The following is a 25,300-nucleotide window of genomic DNA, read 5'->3' as shown; positions in this document are numbered from 1 at the left end:
GTAAGGGGAAGGAACTCGGGGACAGGGGGACCGGGTGAGGTCGCCCAGATCGAGGCCCGCTGGCAGAGGGTCGTCCTCCCCCTGCGTGACTGGGGTCAGACCCAGGGCCTCGATCTCCTCAAGATGGAAGGGAGATCGCCCCACCACCCCAGGGCCCTCCTCGCTAGCACCCGAGGCGACACCCACCTCGGCACTCGCAGAGACGTTGAGTGGGAGGGGGCGAGAGAGGAGGCCCTTGGGGGCTTCCACGGGAAGGGACCCCGGAGGAGGGGGGGGCGTTACCCTCCGGTGCTGCCACGATGTCCCCAGCCGGCACCACAGAAAGTGGGAGTCATCAGGGGGCAAGGCGGAAGGCTCGTCATCGGCGCCCCCTTCCTGCTCTTCCGGGGGGCCTCCGAATCTGAGGGTTGTAACGAGACTCGAGCCTTCCGCTTGCCCCGCTTCCCCCGCACTAAGGACCAGCCCTCCATGGCATCATCCGGGGGCTGGCTAACAGGGGTCGGATCGGGGGGCAAGGGCAATGGCTCAGGGACTCCAGGAGGCAGTGGTGGACGGCAGAAGTGAGGGAAGATTCCCCCTGGGACAAGCCCTCCCCACCCGCGGTATCCCCGCTGCACCCTCCTCTACAGCGATGGACCGAGAAGGAGGAGGAGGGGCAGCTTCGGGTGCCGGGCAGCCAGGGGTGCCGGCGATGACAGGGCCGGCACCGTGCCGGGGCTCAGGGTCCCGGACGCTCCTCCGTGCTGGGCCAAGGGGCAATCCCTCCGGACGTGCCCCATCGCCCGGCAGAGGTAGCACCGGGCCTCCCCGTCGAATAGTGCACCCGGTAGTGGGCCCCCTGGTAGGGGACCAGAAAGGACCCCTCGAGCGCCTCCCCGCCACGCGCCGCCGGCGGCAGTTGAAGCTGCACTTGCCGGCGGAACGAGAGGACGTGACGGAGGGCGGTCCTTGCAGCCCAAGGGGAGAGGGCTGATGACGGAGATGGGGCGCCCCAGGGCAGAAAGGGCGGGCAACAGGGCGGCATTGGGCAGGAAAGGAGGGACGGAGGTCAGGACCAAGCGGACCCCCAGGTCTTCCAACGGCTCCAGGGGGACGACGAACACGCCCCCACCGCTAGGCCCCTCTCTACCGCCTCCTGTGCGGCGGCCTCCGATGCGAGGAAGAAGACCACCTTCCCGTACATTTTGGAGGCCGCCACGATGGCCGTGGGCCCCACCACCCTCGCCAACGCCCGCACGTAGGTCTCCACGTGGGGCGAGGCGGGCACCAGGAGGCAACGGACGCCGTGCTTCCTGGTCAAGGTGGGAAAGGGTCCCCGGCCGCTGTAGATGGTGGTGGAAGCGGTGGTCGGAGGAGCGGCGGCAGGCGGGGGGGCCGCCGCCACCTGGGCGTATGCCTGGGGGCCGGGGGAGGGACACCCGCAGAGCTGGTGGAGGGGAAATAGCGGGGAGGGATGCCGCAGCCGGGAGCGGGGCTGCGGCAGTGGGGGCAGGTTCCGCCATGGAGGGCCTGGCCTTTTTAGCGGGGCCCTTACCCTTTCCCCCCCGACCCTTCCCACCGGCTGGGGGAGCTCCCCCCGAATCGGAAGGGGGAGGGACGTGGCAGCAGCGGAGGTCTCCCCGGTACTCGCCGCTGCCAGTGCCCCAGCAGGGGCGGTGGTAGGTGGATCGGCAGCGGCGGTTGAGGTGGAGGCTAGGGCAGTGGACATGGGGGCAGGTGGAGGAGGGGCAGTGGGAGCATCGCGTGGGGCCTCCCCCGCCGCGTCCCCCGCCATAACGAGAGCGGGGGGGGGGAAAACAGCGAGGGGAGGGGAAGGAGAGGAGGCGACCACCCCTCCCCGCTAGGCTGCAGGCAGGGGAGGAGGGGCCAGAAAGGGAAGGCTAAAGGGGCGCGGGGAAACCAAGGACCTAGGGGTGGAAGGGTGACAGGGCACCGACGCAGAGGGGAGTTCCGGCTCCTCCAGTTGCACTGGGGGATCAGGGGGGACAATGGCAGATGGGGGGGGTGCAGTGAACAAGGGGAAACTCAAATGGGGGAAGGGCACAAGCGCATGGGGGGGCGTGGGCGCACGAGGGGAGGGACCAATCAGGGCAGGGGGAGCACAGGGTGGGGGGAGAAGGGCTAGCTGGGAATGGGGCAGAGGGACCACGGGGATAGCTGCAGGGCTGGGGCAAAACTAGCAGGGCCACAGAGGGAAATAGGTGGGGCGGACAAAAAAGGAAAGGGGCCAGTCCAGGGGGAGGGGGAGGTGGTGCGCCCACAGGCACTTGTGCAAAAGTCAATTAATTATAGGCTGCTGCTGCTGCAGGCCCAAATGATGGAAGTGGGCGTGGTGGGTCAGGCGAGCAGCTCAGTCCCAGAGGCAGGAGTCCAAAGGCGAAGGAAAACAGCCAGCGGGGGTGGTGGAGGGGGCAACGATGGTGGTGGGGGCGAAAGGGAACACAGATGGACCGGGGGCAGGCTCCCACGCCACACCCCCGGTGTCCCAACAGACACAGTCCAAACCCCCACCACAAGAGCACAGGTTGAAAAAGACTCAGTCCAGGAATACCCCCTCCACAGTGGTCTTCACGTGGTCTCCAACAGCAGGCGGTCTCCTCCTCCTCCTTCACCTCCTCCGGGCTCCAACAGCTCGCCAGCAGCTGCCCCAGTAGTCCCAGCAGCTCCAGGTGGTGGTGGTCTGGTGTCCAGGCAGGAGGGACCCCGCTCAGAAGGTGTCCTCAGCAACAAGAGCCGGGGTCCCTCACTCCCCCCCTCTCTGGGAAGCAGGCCAGCAGCCCCCCCTCCCCTCAAGGGCTGTAGGTGGAGTAACAGCAGGAACCGAGGGGGGGGGGGGGAATCTACTAGCCAGCCAGCAAGCTGATAGCAGAGAGAGAGGGGGTGGGTGGTGGTGTCTAACCCAGCCAGGGGAGCAGCAGAAGCAGGAACAGCAGCAGTAGCAGCAGCAGCACAGCAGCAGCGAGGGCCCAGCGCCCAGCAGGAACAGCAGCAGCAGCAGCAGCAGCCCTCTCCCTCTTTCCTCCACAGCAGAGCGCGTCGAAGGGAGAGGAGCTACTCCTGGCCCCAGGAGAAGCAGGGTTCTGTTCCCTCACAGGTATGTTAGCCCCAGGCTAAACAAATCCCTAGGACCCTGGTAACCAAATGGCAGTTGCTCCAGGTTAATCAAGGCACCTGGAGCCAATTAAGATCTTTCTAGAAGGCAGTAGAGATAGCTACTTTAATTAGAACACCTGCAGCCAATCAAGGCAGGCTAATCAGGGCACCTGGGTTTAAAAAGGAGCTCACTCCAGTCAGGCAGGGAGGAGCCAGAGGAGAAGGAGCGTGTGTGAGGAGCTGGGAGCAAGAAGCAAAGGAGCTGAGAGTGAGAGAGTGTACTGCTGGAGGATTGAGGAGGACAAGCATTATCAGACACCAGGAGGAAGGTCCTGTGGTGAGGATAAAGAAGGTGTTTGGAGGAGGCCATGGGGAAGTAGCCCAGGGAGTTGTAGCTGTCATGCAGCTGTTACAGGAGGCACTATAGACAGCTGCGATCCACAGGGCCCTGGGCTGGAACCCGGAGTAGAGGGCGGGCCCAGGTTCCCCCCAAACCTCCCAACTCCTTATCAGACACAGGAGGAGCTGACCCAGACTGTGGGTTCCACCAGAGGGGAAGATCACTGAGGTGAACAAATCAGCCAATAAGCGCAGGATCCACCAAGGTAGAGGAGGAGCTTTGTCACAGTACGTTAGTGAAAGTCTTACTAACTCCCAACACTGGGTCAGCGGATAGAATCCAAATACAGGGGAGGCTCCCACGCTGGACTATCCAGCCACTCTTTCTGATTAGATTTACTCTGCAGCCTGAAATAGCTCTGCTCGGCTTTTCCATGTCCTTGAGAGGCCAGAGAAATCATTTGAGGTTTTCACACCTGAGCATGAGTGAATCAGAGTCTGGGATGGGGGGTCACCATCCTGCAATAGTCCAGCCCAGCCTCCTCTTTCATGTCCAAGCATGTAGCCTTCTGCAGGTCCTGAGTAAAGCAAAGAGTTCTGAGAGGGGGACAGTGTGAAGGGAAGAAGTGCTTAGGAGCCATCCCATCAATCAACTGTGGATCCACCTATTGCTCCTCCAACCCAGTACAAGAATGGACCAATAGGCGACAGGGAATGGATCACTTGATGATTACCTGTTCTGTTCATTCCCCCTGGGGCACCTGGCATTGGCCAGTGTCAGAAGGCAGTTTACAGAGCTAAATGGACCTTTGGACTTACCTGGCACTCTTATGTTCTTAATGGAGAGTGTGAAAATCTTCCCTAATACTCTGCTGATGCTCATCTGGGATTATCAACTCTAATGTGTGGCATTAGTCAGACATTACCAATTGCCAAATTCCACCTGATCGTCTCTGAGCTATGCATCGGCAGAGCAGGGAGGAATGAAAAAAGGAAAAGAGCTCAGTGTTCTGAATGTTCATGGAAGTGGTCACATGGTGAATTGTAAAGTTCTTTATGGGTTCAGGAGTCATCCATCCAGGAGAAAGAAACAAGACCATGTGACTTAGTTTACCAGTCACATGGTGTGAATTATTTTGGAATTATGAATAGCAAAGACTCAAAATAACAGTCACGGGGTGAAAATCACCCCTAATGCATATGGCTAGCACAAAGCCTATGGGCTACTTAGATGAAAAAAAACCAAACACGTTAGCAAATAGAACCTGGTGCTAATTTTCCTGAATGCATTGTTCTCAGCATACAGTTCCCCCAGCTAAAAAACTCAGTAGCTCAAGAGATTGTGTGTTTGTTTTTAAAGGGAGCATTTTAAAAAAAAGATGAACATTTACAGGAAATCTCTACAGAGCTCTGCAGAATTGAATGGGAGTTTCTGGTTTTCACGATCTTGCCAGGTTCAGCCCCTTACATGACACCAAAATTGTAAATATTAACAATTCAGAGCCATATCTTCAGCTGGAGTGAGCTGGCGTCTCTCCTTTGTAGTCACTGGCAATATGCCAATATACATCAGGCTGCACGAGCCTGAGCTCAATTCTGTGCCTTCCCCAGGTTTTGCTGGCTTCGTGGTAACTACTGAGCAAGAGATTAATTTGTTACCAGCTGTGATCCTTCTGATGTGAGTGTGAGGACAGTGTATTGCCATCTTCAGAACAGCTTCAGGGTTTTAAACCACTGTGTGCCCACCAGCAGAACGAAGCAGAAAATGAAATACAATGTCCAACTTAACTGAGTTTCATCATGGGGGAGGATTGTTATTTTGTTTGGGTTAATGTTTGCTCAGGAGTGGCTTTGAAGGTGTAATCAATGTGAATATCTGGGTAATTGCGCTATAATACCTGAAACTTTTCTGGTAAGCTAAGACAGGCATTTAACCAATTAAATTCCTACATCTGGCATAGAAGGGCACTAATTGTAAACCACTTGTATTATAGACAAACTCTTGGCAATTTATTGAAGATCATATTTGGCCACTGTCAGATCTCAGTGACTAACAGTCAGTCTTGTCTTACCTGGACACTTCAGCCTGTACTTGACAACAGAGATATATAATTCCTCAACAGATAAACATAGGCCAAACCCTCAGCCGTTTACTAAGTATCACCATTGGCGTAGGCATGCTGAGAGGATCTGGCCCATGAGATTCCAACATACGGACCAGTGATTGATCTCAGTGTCAGACTCCTAGCTAGCCCTCTTGCAGAATTATGTGCATTGTACTACCCCATCCATGGGTGTGGCCAACCATTTACTGTAAAAGCCATTATATCCTTGTATAACTAAGGCCCTACTTAACCTGCGATATTGCAGAAATTGTGGATTCTGCAATATTAGACAGCAGAAGAACCCGCTCTCAGCTCCAGGTGGCCAGCAGCGGAAAATCACAGAAAAGTAATAATATAAATAATAATGTCCATTATTACTTTCCTGCAATTTTCCATGGCTTGTCTGCAACTCAGCTGCAATTTTTTTGACAATCATCCCACAATTCAAGTAGACCGTTATTTATAAGGATTTGGAATAAAGCAAGGATTTCTTGTGATGAATACATTGTAGCAATAAATATTTCCGCAAATAAGCTTATCCTTCAAGTCTTTATTTTGAAAGAGCTGTATAAATAAAATGACATAAGAGTCTGGATTAGCAGCAAGGTAGACAGTTAAAAAATAAATAAGTGGCAAGGAAATTCTTTGTTTCCATGAACTCCCCCATGCTGGCAAAGGCACACGTTTGGAACCAGCCCACATCCTTAACTACAGCAGAGAATCTAGCTCTATCAAAATCATCACCAAGTAATAATATTCTGTACACGTAATTTCATCCAAGGGATATAAAATGTGCCTGCACGAAAAGCATATTGGAAACATGTAGCATTACTCAATAATCCCCTTTCTGCTCAATGAACATGTTGTATACATTGTATATTACTATATCTCCTTATATAAAGAGTGATGTGTGTCTTACCATACAGTATATAACAGTAACCTGAAACGATGCAAGATTTTTCAATCAAAGATTAAATTATCATACATTACATTGATCAATAGATTTATATATCATTTGTTGGGTCTAGAATACCTGGCTGTTGACCCTAATGCTGCCATATTTTCTGTTTGACCAGCAAAACTAACTAATAATGATCTAAAAGATGACTGGAAGAGCAGAGATGAACATTAAGAGAAGTGTAAGAACATAAGAATGGCCATAGTGGGTCAGACCTATGGTCTGCCTAGTCCATTATCCTGTCTTCTGACAGTGGCCAATGTCAGGTGCCCCAGAGGGACTGAACAGAACAGGTAATCATCAAGTGATCCATCCTTTGTTCCTCATTCCCAGCTTCTGGCAACAGAGGCTAGGGACACCATCCCTGCCTATCTGGCTAATAGCCATTGATGGGCCTATCCTCCATGAATGTATCTAGTTATTTTTTGAACCCTATTATAGTCTTGGCCTTCACAACATCCTGTGGCAAAGAGTTCCATAGGTTGACTGTGCAGGTGAACATTAAGATAAACACAAATTTTGGTGTTGAGAATCCTCACTGACTTATTTCTGCACAGAAATAAGTTTTAATTAATCTTTTTGGGGAAAAAATCTTCTGTTCCTATTGGAGATACTGGTTCACAGATATCCCAGAATGCATCGTTCTTGGAGATCAGTAAGACTTCTAGGTATTGTCTTGGGATACCTTCAGCAAATCAAGCAGCACCAAGTATTTGTTAAAACATACTTCTTTCTCTCTCTCTCTCTCTCACACACACACACTTTCACAGCCTAGCTAACGGGGTCATTAGGTGCTGAAATCTGTGCTTGGACTTCATTTTTGCTCTGCAGTTCACTTTGAATGATAGAAAGACTCTGTCCTTGAAAGAAGGGAATTAGTGTTCCAATGTGATGATGCTTCACTCATTAAACATCGTGCTCTTACAGGCTGGAGGCCAGCTGGGAGCTGTCTGGCAGGTTCTCCAGGTTTTCCACTGTCGTGATGATGCTGTTCACCTTGTCCTCTGGGAGCACGTGAGACGCATTGGATCGGAATTTCTTCAGGAGCGATTCTCTGCTTAGGGGCTTCCTCCAGTGCCCATAGAAAGTGTCACATCTGCCTGTCAGCACATCTCCATTCTCCAGGACCAGTGCTACCTCCCCATACATCTTATCGAAGTTGGCTAAGTTGTCTTCAGGGTGCTCTACGAGCACCTTGGCGAGCAGTTCCATCAGCTCCCGACGACGGATGCAGCCATCACTGAAGGAGTTGAGGCCCACCTCGCCATCCAGCAGGGCAGTGCAGGCATTGAACTGGAAGGAGTGTCGAGCCTGGTGCTCAGACTCTGGGAAGGGCCTATTGATGTACTTGGACACTGGGATCCTCAGCAGAATGGCACGGATCAGAGAGGGAGAAAAGGAGCCGGAATAGTTGACGAGCAGGTTCCTGGCTGACGCGGCAGCATCCACAATCCAGTGCATCCCTAGGTGGGCTGGGAAACGTTTGAAAGCAACGTCTTGCTTCTCCAAGAGGAACTCATGGCTGTTTGCTGGCAGGGGCAGTGGTTTGGGCTGATAGTCGCCATAGAATGCACTGAATCCAGAGCACCCGCGGATGTCATCCAGAATGAGGGGGTTGGCCTCCATCTCCCGGGCAGCCAGAAGAGCCGCTTCCAACCCCAGGCGGGTGGCATTGCCAATATGCAGGGGCTTGGCTTGAGTGGCTGCATTTGCCATTGGTGCCCCTGCCAGGGAGGCAGCAATTGCTAAGGCATGGGCACACTGGGCCACATTCAGAGAAAGAAGCTTTGCTGTGGCAGCTGCGCTGCCCATGGTGCCCACCACAGAGGGAGGATGGAACCTGAAAGGGAAACCACAGCAATGATCTCACCACAGCAGGGGGCTGGAAAGGCCTGCCTGCCTCTTGCGTAGGGAGCCCTCAAGTGCCACTGAAGGGCATGCCCATGGCATCAAGACCATTGCAAAACAGCGGGCCAGACCCTCCGCTAGTGTAAGCTGTTGCTCTGCTGACACTGATGCTGATTTACTATGGGAGCGGGAAAACACCAGAGTGAGCCTAAGCATCCCATTTTTGCTTTGAGTCATAAGAATCTAAATACGTAGGGCCTGATTCCCCGCTCTCTGGCACCAGGTATCATTGCTCACATTAGCGCAGAGTGGATGACAAATGCTACTGTTCTGATCTGGTGAAGTTTCACACCCACGCTTGGCAGGTGCCAATGACACATGGGAGGAGACCAAGCTCTGCTATCTAATGGTGGATGTGAGTGAGTTGACAGTACAGATCTACTCTGTGACAGAACCTCTGAGGACATTAAGAACAAAGGACAAACTAGAGTGAACGGAGTGTGATTTCACCGTGACCTCGTGTTTGTTCCTCAGAACTAGTTAGCTGGCATTTGCCCCATCACAGAGGACTATAGTAAGGTCATCAGAGGTCCTTAAGGTGCAACGCTGGATTAATGATGCCTAACCACCCGCAAGGGTGTGGGCCAAACCGTGAGTTCCTTAGTGTCAGCAGTTTGGCTTCACTGGGAATTATTATTGATCAAGGATTTAGACCTAAATTTGTACACTCCTCGCTGAATCCTTTTATAAGCCCGCTAGCCCGTGTTCCACACACTGTAGCTATTGATTAAAATAGATCTGGGGGAAAACTTTCACCCCAAACTTCTTTTCAGCACAAAAAAAATGTAGATTCAGTGACACCAATGTTTCATTCAACCCAAAACCAAAAAAAAAATGACTTTTTGATCAGCAGAAAATTTCAAAAATGTTTGTTTTCAGGCTGACCTGAAAACAATTTTTCCCTATTTTTCAAAATCACCAGCTAACCAAAATCTCTGTTGTTCGTGCAGACCTATAGATGAGATGACTATTGTAATATCATTTACTCTGAGAGAGACTGGCTGTTTTGGGCTAGTGTCTCTCCTTTGCAGATTCCCAAAGAGTTTAATAAGGTGGCCTCTAGACTGCAGTGCTAAGTGAATCACACATAGGATGGGTCTGGCTCTACTCCAGAAATTCTGATTTGATTTGCTATGCCGCATGCTAACTCTTGCTAAGCTACACTGCCCTGTTCACTGAAGCACAATAGATTTACCTGTTAGGAATATTGTGAGCCTCTGTGGAGAAACGCATGAGCCTTCCTTGCACCTCAATGCCCACATTAAATGCTAGCAAGAAGTCCAGGCCATTGGGTTTGGAGCTCGGAGGTAGCATCTGTGAAGCTGCTAGAAGAGCGGGCAGTATAGCCCCTGAAGGGTGAGTGGCAGGGTGCCAGGTGTCATCAAAGTCCATAGAGTGAGCCTGCCACAGGGAAGAGGCAACAGCCAGGTGAAAATCATGTTTGTACAGCACCTAGCACAATGGAGTCCAGGTCTATGATTGGGGCTCCCAGGTGTAACTACAATACACATGCAGCTCCTAATATTAATAATGAATTTCATAACAACATCACTGGGGTAGTGGTGCTAACTGGCACTATGATCAAAGTGCCACTCACAGGAATACAGAGCAGAGACATATGAACTTCCCTTTGGAGTCTCAATTACCTCTCCTGGTCCCAGTCACAAAAGGCCCATACCTCAGTCACATGACAGGCCAGTACCAGTGTTTGGTGTTTCAGGTACATCAGGGGGTATGGCTATCCCAAAGCATTCCGTCCCATTAAACAGCTTCTTCTGGAAGAGAAAGCCTTACCGCAATTCCATTAGTGAAGGCAGCCAGTGTAGGGGACAGCTTTAGCCCTTTCCTGCCATAGACAGTGCTAACGGCATTTGAAGCATACAGCTCCTGTAGAAGGGAGAGAATCCAGTAAGGGAGAGCAAGGCACTGTTGCATTCTGAGATTAGTAACCCAAAGCAGTTGTGGTGCCTCTGTGCTATTTTCACCATGTGGGATTCCAGGCAATGGGCACCTCTCAGATAAACAGTCTTATCATAATAAAAACATAATGAAATTTCAGTTAAAGGGCTTAATTTCTTCCCCCATTAAACTAACCTGAACATCTGAAAGTATGTGGCTAGCAAAGGAATTTGCTATCAGTGTATGCGGGGAAGCCAAAAACAATGGCTTTTTCCAATCATTGATCTCTAGGAATTTAATTTCAGCCAGCACGTCCTGTTTTCTCCCTCACAGTGTTACTTGCTGCTGTTCTGTAGAGAAAAGTTGTGATCCATTTGCTGGCAGCAAGAGCTTTGGTGTCAGCCTCAACATTTTCCAGGGGAAATGAGCCCATGTTTGTGACTTTGTGCATTGAAAGAGCAATTTATCCTGCTGCAAGGGCTCTGCATGATTACATCCCACTTACGCCATAAAAAAAGAGGCTTAAGCACCGCATTGACTTTGTGCTGGTTCTCTGCCCATGCAGCACAGCAGTACCGTATTAATGGCAAGAAGGGCATGGTTAGGTATTGCTCCTACCTGACAATACCGCAGGGCGATATTGAACACACGAGTTGTGCTGCCCACAAGGCCAACCCCAATGCTGTCAAGGATCATCCTCTTGCTCCGGTGACGAACAACTTCAGACAGGTGCTCTGGCCGGACTCCATGGATGAAGGATGCAAAGCTGCTAGTCACAGTCTCCTCTGCAGCAGTCTTCTCCAGCACTGTGGGGATAGGTAGAAAGAGGCAAGGATCAGCCAAGTTGGGGAACTGGACCCAAAGGGTTAACATGTAGGCCCCATTGTGCCACCCCTGCTCCCATGAACTAGTACCCTGCTTGTCAAAGAGTCCTATTGTTTTCAGTGGAGCTGCTCAGGGAGTGAGTCACTACCTAATGTGAGTGAATGTGGCTGAACCTCCATAGCCCTTGTTTTGAGAGGAAGGATGGTCTAGTGGTAAAGAGGTAAGCCTAGGAGTTAGGAGACCTAGTTTGTGTTCCTGCCCTGTGTGACCTTCAGCAAATCACTTAGAAGCTCTGTGCCTCAGTTTCCCATGTGTGGGGGCAGAGGAGACAAATGAGGTGCCTGCTCCTTTACCTGGTGAATGAATTAGATATATTTCAATAAAATAGGCTCAGTCCTGCTCCCATTGAGTTAATGTCAAAACTTACCTTGACTTCAGGAGAGCAGGGTTAGATCCAGCATCTTCTGTTGGTTTAATTTGGAGCAGCATAAAAGGCTTAATCCTGCAAGGTGCTCAGCACTCTGGACCAATCCAGCAAAGCACTGAAGCCCATGATAGCCCTACTAAAGTCAATGGCGCCATGTAACAGAAAACCCTTCCTTAAGTGCTTTGCTGGTTCAGACCAGAGCTCTCATCTCCAGGCAGGAACAAGCCGAAACTGAAGAAATAGATTCAGATTGCCCAAATGTGTGTGTCTGTGTGTGCGTGTGTGCATGTGTGTGTTTGGGAGGTGGAAGTGCAGTCTCTGGGTCTATGAGGTCATCTTAATGGCCAGACAAGCGGTATGGCATCCAGCCACCATGCACTGTCATTTCTATTTCTACTTCTGTTTCAATTTTAGAATATAGCAGGTTGGAAAGTGGAATTTCTAATCCGTGGGAAACTGACATTTTGAAATTTGTTTTCATTCTGAACCAGAAAGAAAAGCCAAAATGTTTTCAGTTTGGGACCATCAGAATGTTTTGGTTTAATAGATGTTGAATCATTTCATTTTGATACTGTCAAAACATTACAACATGATGTAACATATTACATATATAATATTACATGTATTGCATTTACAAACATACTGTTATATTGAAAGTAACATTTTATTTTAAAATTGTAGGGATTTTATTTTGAAAAACTGAAATTAATATTTTAATATAAGACCAAAATGAAATGGTTCTAAATGAGAGTCAGAATGAAACATTTCAACATTATTTAAATAAAATGAACATTTCGTCACGATTGATATGTTCCCATCAAATTTGGATTTTGATAAAATTGCATTTTTCGACTGAATGCTGTTCTGTCAAAATGTCTTTGAACAGCTCTAATGTGGAGTAAAGTCACATTTGAAACTTTCACTTTCAAATATCATGGCAACTGACCCACAATTTGTCTAAAAATATGTATGAGTCTCACTCAAATCCAGAGGCTCATATTCCACTTGTGAAGACAGCTGTGAGTCTCATCAGTGATTCATATATGTATAGAGATTGTATAAAACATTGCACTATGAACCTACCACATGTAGCGGTTTGCAAACCTCTGCCTTACACATTTGTATCCCCTCCATAGATCTAGAGTGCATCCCAGGCATGGGACAAATAAAGCATCAGTTTACTAATAGGCAGGGAAGCAATGATGCAAAGCAACATTGTATATATAGTAGGAAAAGCATGACTGCGGCTGCATTTCAGTAGAAATTTCTCATAGCTTCCTTCACTACAGGAAAACGTTCTCTGGAAATTCCGTGTAAAGAAATATCTATACACCCTCCCATCAGTATATAAATATTGAGAGCAGCATTTTTTCCCCCATCTGTGATATGCACTCTTTAAAAATAAGAGGTTAATAAAAAGTTCGTATGGCTTGGACTTGGCTAGAGTCAATGGTTGTCCATGGATTTTTTTTAATTACTGTATTTTTTTATTTAGTCACTTTCTTTGATCAACATTTGTTGCATCTAGTGTAAACATGAAAAAAGGTACAATGACCAACTATGAGAATCTCTAGTACTTAAAAAAAAATCTATACAGAAAAATTCTGCTCTCTGACGTTAGTGGAGGAACTCTGGATTTATACCACTGTAGCTGGGAATAGAATAACAGGATCATAAAATGAGTAGGACCACATAGTGAATTATTCTAAACAATTTTAATAACTAGTCCTAGATCAAACATATAATAAATGAGAATGCAGGAGCATAGGATAGCATAGGATAGTTACCATTTAAACATTTAAGTACATGGTTATAGTACAAGTGAAATATTTATAGTCTTTTTCCCGGCAAGATTCCCTATGACATTAGTGGGAGCTCTGCCCAAATAAAAACGGCATAATTTGGCTCTAAAATAGGTAAATGTGTGTTTTGATACAGGGCTGATAATCACCTTTATTTACCTATATATTATATTGTTCATGTTAATTCAGCTTGAAATGTAATAATAATTTACTTAAACTGGTCTTTAAGTGAAATCATAACAACAATAATAATAATAATTAACAATTAATACATTTTGGCTTCCACGAATTTAAGATACTTTTCTAAGTTTAATCCAGTTCCTGTGAATTATGTTTACATATTGACATATCAGAAGACTTTAAAAAAAGAGAGAAAGAGAAACGTTTCTTTAACTGAGAGATACAAACCTTGAGCAGAAATTTTGTGTACCTGTCGGGAAGCTGCTAAAACCTTCTGGGATCTCTAGAGACAAGAGAAAGATACTGTTTGTCATATAAAGCAACCAGGCATTTTAAGAACACTTTCATTGCTTGCATTGTAAATCCTCAGTTGTAAAAAAAGTAACAGTTCAAACAAGAAGTAGGTAAATTGAACCCTGTTCCAAAGCTGTTAGCTAACTAGAAACCAGTCCTGTATGGGTGCCAAGAACAATCAGGGAAGGGAAGCACTCTGTTGGAATTTTCAGGATAAAGTTTTTAAAGATTCAGAACTGCCAGGCAAGCCCTTACAAGTAGGAACAGGACAAATTCTGAATAGATATTAAGAATATGAAGTACAGATCATTCATAAAAACATTATACCCCTATACAGAAATACATGGAATACATTGAAGAAATGGATAAAACATGGACCATTTTAGTAGGTCAAAAGGTAGGTCAATGAAAACCAGCTAATTTTTTAAACATTGGTCAGCTCCCCAGTTAGTGTAAAATTAAATGATCATAGATCCAGTGAAGTCAGTGGAATTATGACAATTTAAACCAGCTGAGGAGCTCCCCAAAACCTAATTAAAATCAAAACACCTAAACAACTGAATGAGCTAGGGATAGATTTTCAGTATGAAATAGCATTACCTGTAAAGTTGAGTAGACCATTCTGATGGTTCTAAATGTGTCTATTGATTTCTCTTGAGCACTGGGAAGGTCTCCTCAAGCGATGGTAGAGGTGTCTGTTTGGTGTCAGGGTTTATATACCCTTCCAATGCCATTTGAATTTTGCCTTTGTGTTTGTCACAAATGAATTTCAACACTGGTGACATCAGCAGCTGGGCTGATAGGGGCTACATATTGTGGTTTTTTCCAGTTATGGGGCAGTAGATTGAAGGAAAACCCCTATCTTTTCAGGAAATACTAAGAAGAAAAAAAACAGCTAGGACAATAAAGGAGTGATCGAATTAAAGGAAAACTCAGCTTCTAAAATACCAAAGGTGTCAATGTGTGAAGTAATCTGCCCTGACTCCTCCTACTCTCTGATGAGGACTATAAAACTGTTTCTTACCAGGAAATGATAGGGAGAAGAAAGTTTGCTGCCGCTCAGCTGAAGTATCTTCATTGCAGGTAACTCATGCATGAGAGACAGGTTTCATATGAGCTATTCTTTGCTGCAGGTTCTATTGTATTATTTTCTGTTTTGTTATTTGCCTTCGTTGTCTTATAATTCTGTTTCTTTCCATCATAAGCTCTTCCATTTTAGCTTTTGATGCTCTGCAGGTTCTTCATCAGATTCATCTAGAAGTCAAATCAATTTGATGTTGTACATTATTGTGGATTTTGTTGAACATTTTATTCCTATTTAACAAGTACTGTAGTCATGTCTGTGACATGTTAGGTCAATGACATTTTGTTTCACTGGTCCCAGAGACAAATGGAATATGGGAAAATTTCATATTACACAAATTATTATATATACAGTGCTAATTTAATACAATGATTAACTCCGCAGTATGACACATAGATAACCTTTAATTCCCTATCAAACATCTACCATTGGCCAGCACCTCAGCTAGTGTACATCAGTGTAGCTCGGTTGACTTCATCCTAATTTATACCAGTTGAAGATCTGGGTTATGATACGTACTTCTTTTTTTAACCATTGTATAGTGTTGCTGTGCACCGTTAAACACCTGTCATGTAATTACCCAGAAATTGTTTAATTTCACACCTTTGCATAGCTCTATACAACGTCATTATCTTTATGATATAAAATGGCAGCAAACAATCACTGGAGATAAGTGTCCCACAGTGAAATGTGGAACAAAATTTCACTGGAATTAAAATGTATCTGATAATATTTTATGCTCTTCTATTCATCTTTGCATAGATGTACAATATTTTGTGTGAGCATCCCATTTACTTCAGTGCAGTCCAGTAAGGTGCCACTCACTAGCAACGGTGGCAGACCCTGTGTCATTACATTTTCCTTCAAGGATGATACTGTTTGCAATGGCTTATCAGCAAGCAACAGATCTGTTTACTTGTGAAATGCCATTGAACCAAATGAGGCTGCCGAGATGTAATAGAGAGGGATGGGGCCCGAGGGAGGAAGAGGAGATTCTTATCATAAAGATGGCAAGTTAAGGGACAGTACGGGCTGTCTAAACTGGGGAAGTGGAGATCTGGGTAGCTCATGCACTGCATAAAGGAGATGTTTACTGTGCCTTATGCTGCTATGTGGCCTGCAGGCCAAAGATACCCTCACCATAGAAAACTAAACTATATCAACCCCATCTGGGTTCAAAGCTGGGGATGTTTGTGGCTGAGGTTTTCACTCATAAAATGCAACTTTCCGACTTTAGCTCGGAGGAGAGATGCTCTAGGAACCCCATCCTCACCGTGGTGCATAAGAAAGCAAGCAGAGATGTTATCAGCACTACTGATGTGCAGGCAGAGGAACAGGTACTTAGGAAGTGCCACAGGCAGTGGCTGTCCTAAATGAAAGGTGTAGCAGTGATTAGTGACTCTGGTCATTCTTTGAATCAACAAGTGTCTCTAATGTTTCCATGAAGCCACTTGTTTGACATACCCCTAAGACCAGCCCAAGTCTTTCTTTATGCTGTATCCTGGACAGTATGATCTAATGGAAAGTGAGAGAAGGTGTCTAGTGCTTTGGGTGAATATCAACATGCCATATGGTGTGTGATGCAGAGGTAGGACTAGTCTCTATTACCTAATGCTGGTCTCTCAGCATGAGATGGATGTAGAAATGGGGAGTCCTAGGAACCTGAAAAGGGGATGAAAAGAATTGTTATACACACATAAATGCCAGATTCCGTTTCCTGTATTTCTGTATACTTCCTCCCACTCCCTTTCCATCTCCGCTCCCTTGCATGGGGACCTGAAGTAACAGTGAATTAACTCTCAGTTGCATTAAAATCAGTTCTACAAGAACTCAGTGGGCCTTTAACATACTTTATCATACCCTCAGTTTTCTCTAGACATCCTATCAAACAAATGCCTTTTGCAGCACACCTGGAAAGCCACCAGGTTTGATCTATTTCAGACCAAAACATCTAGAGGAGCCTAACTCTGTGGTTCAACTCCAGGTGGGTTTGTACTCAGGTGGCTAGTCCAAGCAACTGCCTATGCTACCTAGGGCTATGTTGTAATTTTTAGGATGCTAGCTCAGGCAGAGCTAGCACATGGCTGTCTACCTGAGCTGGGAAGTACACTCCCAGCTGCAGTGTAGATGTACCATTCAATCCCAACTCAGGACAGCACCTAAGCACCTGCTTAAAATTAAGCATGTGTGTATGCACTCTTCCTGAACCAAGATGCTTTCTTTAAATGGGACCTTGAAATGCTCTCTGTTATAAGAGTACACTCATGCAGAGGTCTAATCTTTCTTATAATTAAATAATTAACAGAAGGATTACTAGGTCATAAAAGGGCAAAAAGCAGGGAGTGGGGGAGCTATTTTTAAAATGTTAACCAAAGTTTGTTTGTTTTTTTTTTCAAACTTCTTGAAAGTTTTGGGCACAGATTCGAGTCAGAGTTTTAGGTAAAGATCTGTGCAGTGTTTATTGCACCCAGGCTGGTCCATCTCTACTTAGTTCCCTGATTTCGTGAAAATATGAGCCCTTGTAATGGGTGTGAAAGGGAAGAAAAATGAGTTTTTTGTGCAGTGCACTAAGCCAGGGTCCCAATCATTGCAATAGCACTGAGGCGTCAGTTCAGGAAGCAGAAATACTCACGTTTAAAGTTAGGCACATGCTGAAGTATCTTTGCTGAATTGGGGCCAAAGTTATTCAATTTTTCCTGCTTGTTCCTTGCCCTAGAGAAGCATCTGCCATATGCTATTTTCTCTTCTTATATCAATAGCAGCTCTGCTTTCTTTGCATTCTTTCCAAGAGGCATATTTGGAAATGGTTGGGAATGGGTACCATTCACCTCTCCCACTGCCAGCTCCTTAAGGTCACCTACTGCTCTAAAAACAATAATAATTTTTAAAAAGTGGGATTTTATTTTAGGCTTTGTGTCCTGGGGAAACCTCCACAGAACAAACTCCTGCTCATGAGACTGAGATGTGCAGGTGAATGGAAATTCTGGGTTTGAAATATAACCGTAACTCACCAGGAGCTGGGAAATTCCAGCTGAAAGGGGCGGGGGACATGGGGAAAGACAGAGAGACTAGCGCTGTACAAGGCACTGTAAGCTCACAGCTCAGAATGAGAATGTAACTGTCAGCTCCAGCGCACCCATGATGGATTTATCAAAACTATAACAGTCAAGACAAGAGGAAGCGATAATCAAGGGAATGAAGAGGGTCTGTCTGTAGGATTGAGACAGTGTTAGAACCAAGAAGCTCTGAACTGCATGGGGATTATAATTATTTATATTGTGGTAGCAAGTAGCAACAGGACCCCATTGCGCTAGCAACTAGCAACAGGACCCACATTGCTGTACAAACTCCAAACCCAGTCCTGGAGTTTGGCACCAAAATACCTTTGAGGATCTGGGCCTTAGCGACTACCAAGCTTTAATGGTGTTATCCTCAATGCCCCAGGAGGCAGGGGAGTAAAAGCCCCATTTTAAAGGTGAGGGACTGAGATACAGAGAGGTTAAGGCCACGATTTTCAAAAATAGAACTGTAATTTTAGGGTCGTAAATCATGATTTAAGCTCCTGAATAGATGAGCTAATTTTCCAAAGTGCTTTGCTCCGCAGTTAAGACTGAACCAGGATTTTTCCTTTGACCTGATTTCAAAACTTCTCCGGAGCTGAAATAGTGGCTCATTTTGACAAATATTATATTGTTCTCCTGGAAGTGGTTAATGGCTGCCCTCAAGTGGGTGTTTGATCTATACAGAACCACAGACCTGGTTAAATCTGATGGGTGTAGTAACCACACTTCTTTCAGGCTAAATGGAAGGAACAATTAAGCCTATTTATGGAATAAGATAGCTAGAGCCAATAGAAGCTACTGCCCAAAGCAATGGGTTGCATTGCAAAGTCAGAGCTGGACTAAGCCATATGCTCTGAGGGGTTTCCCTGAGACTGATTATACCAAACAATCTCCTAGACCTTGCATTTGTAAAGTGTGTATGAGAGTCATAGAGCCAAGAGACAGCCAGCAGACCATGAGAGAAGCAGTGGTAAGCATGGCCCTGAGAGGGAGCAGGGAGACCCAACTTCTTGGGGCACAGGAGCAGCAGACTTGAAAGGGCAGGCTTAGGCAAGGAAACTGCCGTAGCTGTTTATTTCTACTGTGTTCAGGGAAACAAGACTTTATATACATTCTCTGTGATTGCATCGCAGAAATACCTGACTTGTATCATCAATTTCTCCTCCAGGAAACAACACAGTAAGGCCCCAAATATTGGCCAACCACACAGGCAAAAAGGGCAACCACATTTTATATATATATATACACACAGATTGATTAGTGATGTGTCTTATTGACATTAGCCATTGTTTTGTCTGGAAGGAAGACAGGTCACAGCGAGCATGGAGGGGTTTGCGGCTGTGTTCTACAGTGAGCCATCGGTGCTGGGGCTCCTCTCAAATGTGATCAGCGCTTTCCTCGTGTGCCTGCAGAACTTTTCCTTTGCTCACACCAACATCAGACCTGAGGGAGTAGAAAACATCCTGGCAGGTGAGTAGGAGATGGGCTTTCTTCTGGAAAAATGGACCTCAGTCCGATTGGCCTTAGTCTAGCAAGAAAGGCTATAGGTGAATTCTTTCTGCTGGGGGGTTACACAAGAGTTGAGCCCAGACGTATGTAGATTGAAGTATACAGGTTATGCACATGCTCTAGAAGAATGTCCCCCATCTTCCTGGGCAGCTGTGCCGTCCAGATTAAACCCTTGCTGTACAGCCAGTGCCTTCCCATCTTCTGCTTAGCTGTGTGCACTAACCCACAATGGAACTTGGGCTGATTGTACTGGGGTGGGGGGGCAGGAGCATTGCACCAGAGCTCAATTTAGAGACTCATCATTAAGGTAGGAAGAGAGGCTTCAGAAAACCAGTTGCCAAAGACTGCAGGACCAGTAGTAATACATGCATCAGCTCAAAGTAGCTCATGTATATTTGGCAACAGTGTTTCATTGTGCAAAGCACCTGTTGATTGTTTATTTGCTAATGACACTTCTGTGTCATTTTGTTTGCCTTTCTTAGGGGTCCACCTCATTCTGATTGGAGGCCTGTCTCAACTCTTGGCTGGGTTCCTTGCCTTCCGGAAGTATGACCACCTGGCTGGCACAGCCTTCCTGGCATTTGCAGCTCTGTGGAGCAGTTATGGGGCCACCCGGATCATTTCAGGGGCATATCCCCTCTTAAACAACACAACGCTAGCCTCAGAAAATGCCACTTTTCCCCTCCACACTGATGCAGCCCAGCCCTCCACCAGTGAGAGTGCTGTCGCTGGGTTGGTGGCTTATATTTTCATTTCATTTATCCTCTCCTTCTGCTCAGCCACCGTGAACTACATCATGCCTTTCATGTTCGGAGCCATTACCCTCACGCTGGTGTTCGAAGGGGTGGGGCTGTTTGGCCAATGGGCGCTGGTTGTGTCAGGGGTCCTGGAGCTGGTCATTGTTGTCTGTGGGCTGTACGGAGCAGTAGCTCTCCTTTTCAAAGGCATCACCCAAAGGTATGTTCTGCCAGGCTTCGGGAACCCTCTCTTCAACGTCTTGCTGCTGGGCTCAGCTAACAGTGGCTCTTCCAAGACTATTGGGGAGGAGAAGAAAAAGAACACAAAGTATGCTGAGCCAATGGCCCTAAACCACTTATGTGACACCATTTCGCCCTTCATATTTGCCTTCTACGCTTTTGGGTACATGAAGACCTTCTACGTAGGAGCCATATGGGTTAGCATCATCTCCATCTGCCAGCTCTTCTCCAGCTTCTATAGCTACTTGCGAGACGATGTTTATTATACCACCAAGTTTGGTGTCCACAGTCTGTACTGGCTGGTGATGTCTTGGGAAGAGTTCACACTGACTGTCTTCATCAGCATAGACAATGTGCAGCAAAGCAGGATGGGAATGATTGGGGACTGGTTCTTCCTGGCCACTGCTTGCATGCTGTTCCTGATGGCCTTCAATAAGGATGTTCTAGAGATGCTGCAAAATGCTGCTTTCATTCTTCTCACTATCTCCACCATCCGACAGATTCCAATTAGAGGCGCTTATGTGTTCTTTGGGGTTTCCTGCAGCCTTTACATGGCTATCTCGCTCTACACCACTTTTGCAAGCCTCATTAACTCAATAGGTGAAAAGGCGCTGATCCCTATTGGTGCCCAAGTTATGTCCAGCTCAAAGCTCCAGAGTATACTGATGAGTGTCAAAAGCTCCCTCATGAGGTCTAAGAATATCCCAGGGGCCACCATCTGCGAGGTCCCTGATGCCTTGTTCTACATCTGCAATGGCCTGGCTGCACTCTCTGCCATCCAGAGTACTTTAAATGACCCCATCAGACAGCATCTCTCTATTCCCTCCGTGCTAATCCCAGGAGCCATATTTCAGCTGTATGTGTGTAGGATCCAGGTCCAAAGAGGAAGAAGATTTGGGTCCATTCTTCCATTCTGCTATGCTGCTATCTGGGCAACATGGACCTGGCTCCGGTTTGCAGGTAACAAAATTTCTTACCTATCTTGCTTATTCAGACCATGCCAATGCTTTTAAGAAGCAACTTGCCAAGTGGAATGTAATTTTCATGTCTTCTTTACACTAGCAACCTTCTTGAACCAGAAGAATTCCTATAATTTGTCCATTCAGCCGGGAGATTCCTACCCAAACCATTGCAAAGAGGCAAGAAGTGATAACACGAGAAGTGTTCTGATTTGTGTCCACAGAAATGACCACAGCAGAAGTTGGTCTAATTGCTTCATGTTCTGACAACTTCAGAATTCTACGGTGAAATCCTGGTCACAGTGAACTCAGCTGAGTTTTGCCTTTGACTTCAGTGCAGCCAGGATCTCACCCCTAATGATTTTTGAATCAGCAATCTGACTCTCCTAAAATAAGACCTTATAAAACTTTGATTCAGGCACCAGGAAAAATGCCAACTTTATGCTTCAAAAGCCTTCCAATATTCAGTACACTTAGCTACCGTCACCAAAGCAGCTCTAATGAGGAGTGACCTGGGAAGCCAAAATTCCATTTTGTAACTCAAAGTTAGCAGCATGCTCATATAATGTCCACCCCAACTCCCATTAAAGTCAATGGCTTATCTGGAGCTGGCTGAGACCCATAGGGAGTATGGGAGAAAGCTGAATTCCTCCAAGAATGAACTATGGACTTTGTATTTCTATCTCCCAACCCCTCTGAGAACAGCAATTCACTAAGGCTTGTCTCACCAAGAGAAGTTGGTCCAATAAAAGATATTACCTCACCCATCTTGCCTCACTTTTTACAAAGGGCAGATAAAATGAAGTGGCTTTCTTAGCCTTCTGGCTCATTATCACAGAATCACCAGATACTGCTTCTGTGTTAAAGACATTACACCCCAAATGCTTTTCACCTCAGATATATTCTCATCCTTTCTTTAAAGAGGTCACCATACACTAATTCAGATTACAATTTCCCCCGGTTCTGGTGTTGCACTGTACTTGCTCACAACCAAGTTTGCTGGTGCTATTTCAGGTCACTTACTGAACATTGATGCCGCGAGTGATGGAGGATTCACAGCAGGATCCATAGCCTTTTTGGTAGTCAACGTCTTTTTAATGGTTATAGGTAAGTCTTACTGCACTCATGGATTATTTGTTTTAGGTTAGCACCAACATGCCTCAGTCTCAGCAGGGGCCCCATTGTGCTAGGCGCTATACAAACATACTGACTCTGACTCAAAAATCTTTCATTCTAAACAGAGAAGAGACAAAGGGTGGAAGAGGTAACACAGAGGCAAAGTAACTTGTCCTTGTTCACAGAGCAGCAGAGCCAGGATTAGAACTCAGGTCTCTTGACTTCTAGGCAAACACTTTAGCCATTGGAGTGGAAGTTCTTGATTACAAAGGAATAAGCCTCTCTAAAGGATCCAGAAGGTGGGTTTGGAAGGGAAAGTCACATGAACCAAATATCATTTCAAGAGATAAGGTTCAAATAAGATTGACGTGCTAGACAGAAACAAATTTCTCTCTGGTGTAACTCCACTCCAACTTCATGGCCAGCTGCTGTAAATCAGTTTATAGCCATTATACATGTTTCCATAAAATAAATAAAACAATAAAAATGAGAGATTGTGGGTTCAGTAGCATAGCTTTCAAAACCTGAGGCTGAACTAAACTGGAGCCAGAACTCATCTTCCCCCACCGAAGGGAAGGTTGATAAACATACTGATGGATCAGAAGTCCTAGGTTTGCTGCCCTCTGATTGGATTACTTTGAGTTAAGAATTGTGGGTGTTACTGTAATATCTTTGCAGACCTTTCCATGACATGGGCCATGTTCTCTCCTGCCTCTCTTTTCACAGCTTCCTATTCGAACCTGGTGCTCCTTTGCCTGACCTTTGTGATGGAGGTTTTGATCATTTGTTTTCTGCTGTTTACAGTGGAACACCTCCCAGTGCCCCTTGAGAGTAAGTCTGGGTGAGAAGTTGCAGATCATTCCTAACTTAAGGAACACAGCACACTGTGTCTAGGGGGGAAAAGTGTTCTGAGAGTGTTCAGAATGAAAAAGAAGTAGGAAACTGCTGTGCATTCTTGATGGGAAAAAATGGTTAATGCTATAAAATAATTCAAGCTTGCAAGAATGTGACATGCTTTGATTCCCACATGTTGACAATGCAATTTTGCATGGGAGAATAAAAAACAGATTAATTTGCAATTATATGAAGCTGCCACACATATAACAAAATTCCTCCAAGGAAAAGGCAGAACCTGATCCCTTCCCCACTCCCCATCTTGGATTCTCTGTTTTTCTAGTTGTGATGCTGTCTATCTTCGGTGCTATCTGCATCTATGGAGCAACGTCATCACTAGCAAACTGCATATTTGGCAAAGATCTCATAATGATGGGACCCCCTCTCTTCAGGGTAAGAGTCCAGCTACATGATATAATGAGCTTACTCTCCATTATGGATATACTAAACAAACAGTTATCCTGAGATCATCAAAACAGCCTAATGAACTCCAATGGGATTTGGATATCTAACTCACTACAGCTGTAGCATTGCCATGTTGTAGTGGGCTATAGACTGAAAATAAGCTTTCTTTCTTCACAAATAAAGGGACTGGAAACATGGAGAGAGGAGAGGCACATTTATATATAGTTCCCACCCCTCTCAGACTCCAAAACCAGGACTCCAGGACCTAGTAGAATGAGTGGACCACAATCCAGGAGTTTTACAGCTTTAAGGAACCTAGGATGCCACAAACTTTTTGGGAATGAAAAGCATCTTAAATGGGATGTTGATTCTCTTCCCAGAGTGTTCCATTGTCTCTGTTAGCTTTAAATATCCTTTACAGTATTGTAGGCATGACCAAGACTGTCCCATGTAATTAGGGTTGATTGATCATTCCTTCCTGAGGAACTGCATTTCATTCAAACAAGTTGGTTGTTTCTTTATGTTTAGACTAGTAAGAAAGCTCTTGAAATACAACCTTTCAACAAATATCTATGGGAATCATATGGGACTTTCCTTGGCCATTTCTTTAGGACAATTTTGTATAGCAGTTGTAACCTCTGGCCACAGCATGGGATACTGGATTTAATCTGTTAGCATGTTCATAGAGTTATACATTTATTATTTCTCTGACCACTTTCAGGTTGAGATGACTAAGGAGGACACTAAAGATCCTCCACCCTGTTTCTGCCCCAGCTCCCATCGAACCAGCAGCCTGAGGAGCATTGCAAACTTGCTGAATGAAGGTGCAGTGTGTGGAGTGCCTACAGACACAGTGTATGCTCTGGCAGCTTCCTGCAAACAGCCAGAAGCCATTGAGAAAATCTACAGAATCAAGGTGTCAACACAATATCGGCTGCTGTCTTTCAACCCAGAACTTGTGCATCTATCTGTAAACTAGCCAGACTTGTACAGATGTGTGAACAGCATGCCCATCAGTCTGTCAGTTTGGAGTCTGGCTCGACAGTGTATTTTTACTATGAAGTTCGTAAATAAGCATAACAGAAATCCATGAGCCATATTCAGCTTTTAGTTACAACACTGTCAAACAGGATTCACTCATTGACTTCCATGGAGTTACTCTATACACACAGCTGTGAACTGAGATCAGAGTCTAGTCAGCTAAGAGCTACTTCACTCTAGTTTATCTGGTAAACAGAGATGGGCCCAAAGCTAATGCCTGAATCCAAATAGCCCTGAAACTTGTGACATCTGGATCCAAATCTGAATTCATCCTCTTTCTCTATAAAGGGCTGAGCCAGAATCCCGGTTCTTAACATCCCAACATTTTGGAAAAATTCAGTACACTGGATCCAGATCCAAACTTTGCAGCTTAAGCCCATCTCTGCTAGTGTTTGCCTCCCCGTCTGTTCTCCATTAGGCACT

General features: G+C 46.1%; 1 protein-coding gene across 2 annotated transcripts in view; it reads right to left on the bottom strand.

The window, feature by feature from the left end:
- Positions 1 to 7,276: 7,276 nt before the first annotated feature.
- LOC116831679 (cis-aconitate decarboxylase-like) overlaps positions 7,277 to 25,300 on the bottom strand; it is a 35,613-nt gene continuing 17,589 nt past the window's right edge. Inside the window, exons 2-7 of one of the 2 annotated variants that reach the window (XM_075069000.1) lie at positions 14,855 to 15,084; positions 13,765 to 13,819; positions 10,921 to 11,108; positions 10,198 to 10,290; positions 9,599 to 9,804; positions 7,277 to 8,335 (exon numbers count right to left, since the gene is read on the bottom strand). In XM_075069000.1, coding sequence (XP_074925101.1) covers positions 7,417 to 8,335; positions 9,599 to 9,804; positions 10,198 to 10,290; positions 10,921 to 11,108; positions 13,765 to 13,819; positions 14,855 to 14,926 — 1,533 coding nt within the window. In that variant the 5' untranslated portion in view covers positions 14,927 to 15,084 and the 3' untranslated portion in view covers positions 7,277 to 7,416. The remainder of the gene's footprint in view (positions 8,336 to 9,598; positions 9,805 to 10,197; positions 10,291 to 10,920; positions 11,109 to 13,764; positions 13,820 to 14,854; positions 15,085 to 25,300) is intronic. The other variant, XM_075069001.1, reaches the window with a different exon arrangement.

The sequence above is a fragment of the Chelonoidis abingdonii genome, chromosome 8, assembly GCF_003597395.2.
Source record: "Chelonoidis abingdonii isolate Lonesome George chromosome 8, CheloAbing_2.0, whole genome shotgun sequence".
NCBI classification, from domain to species: Eukaryota; Metazoa; Chordata; order Testudines; family Testudinidae; genus Chelonoidis; species Chelonoidis abingdonii.
This window is presented reverse-complemented; position numbering and strand designations above follow the sequence as displayed.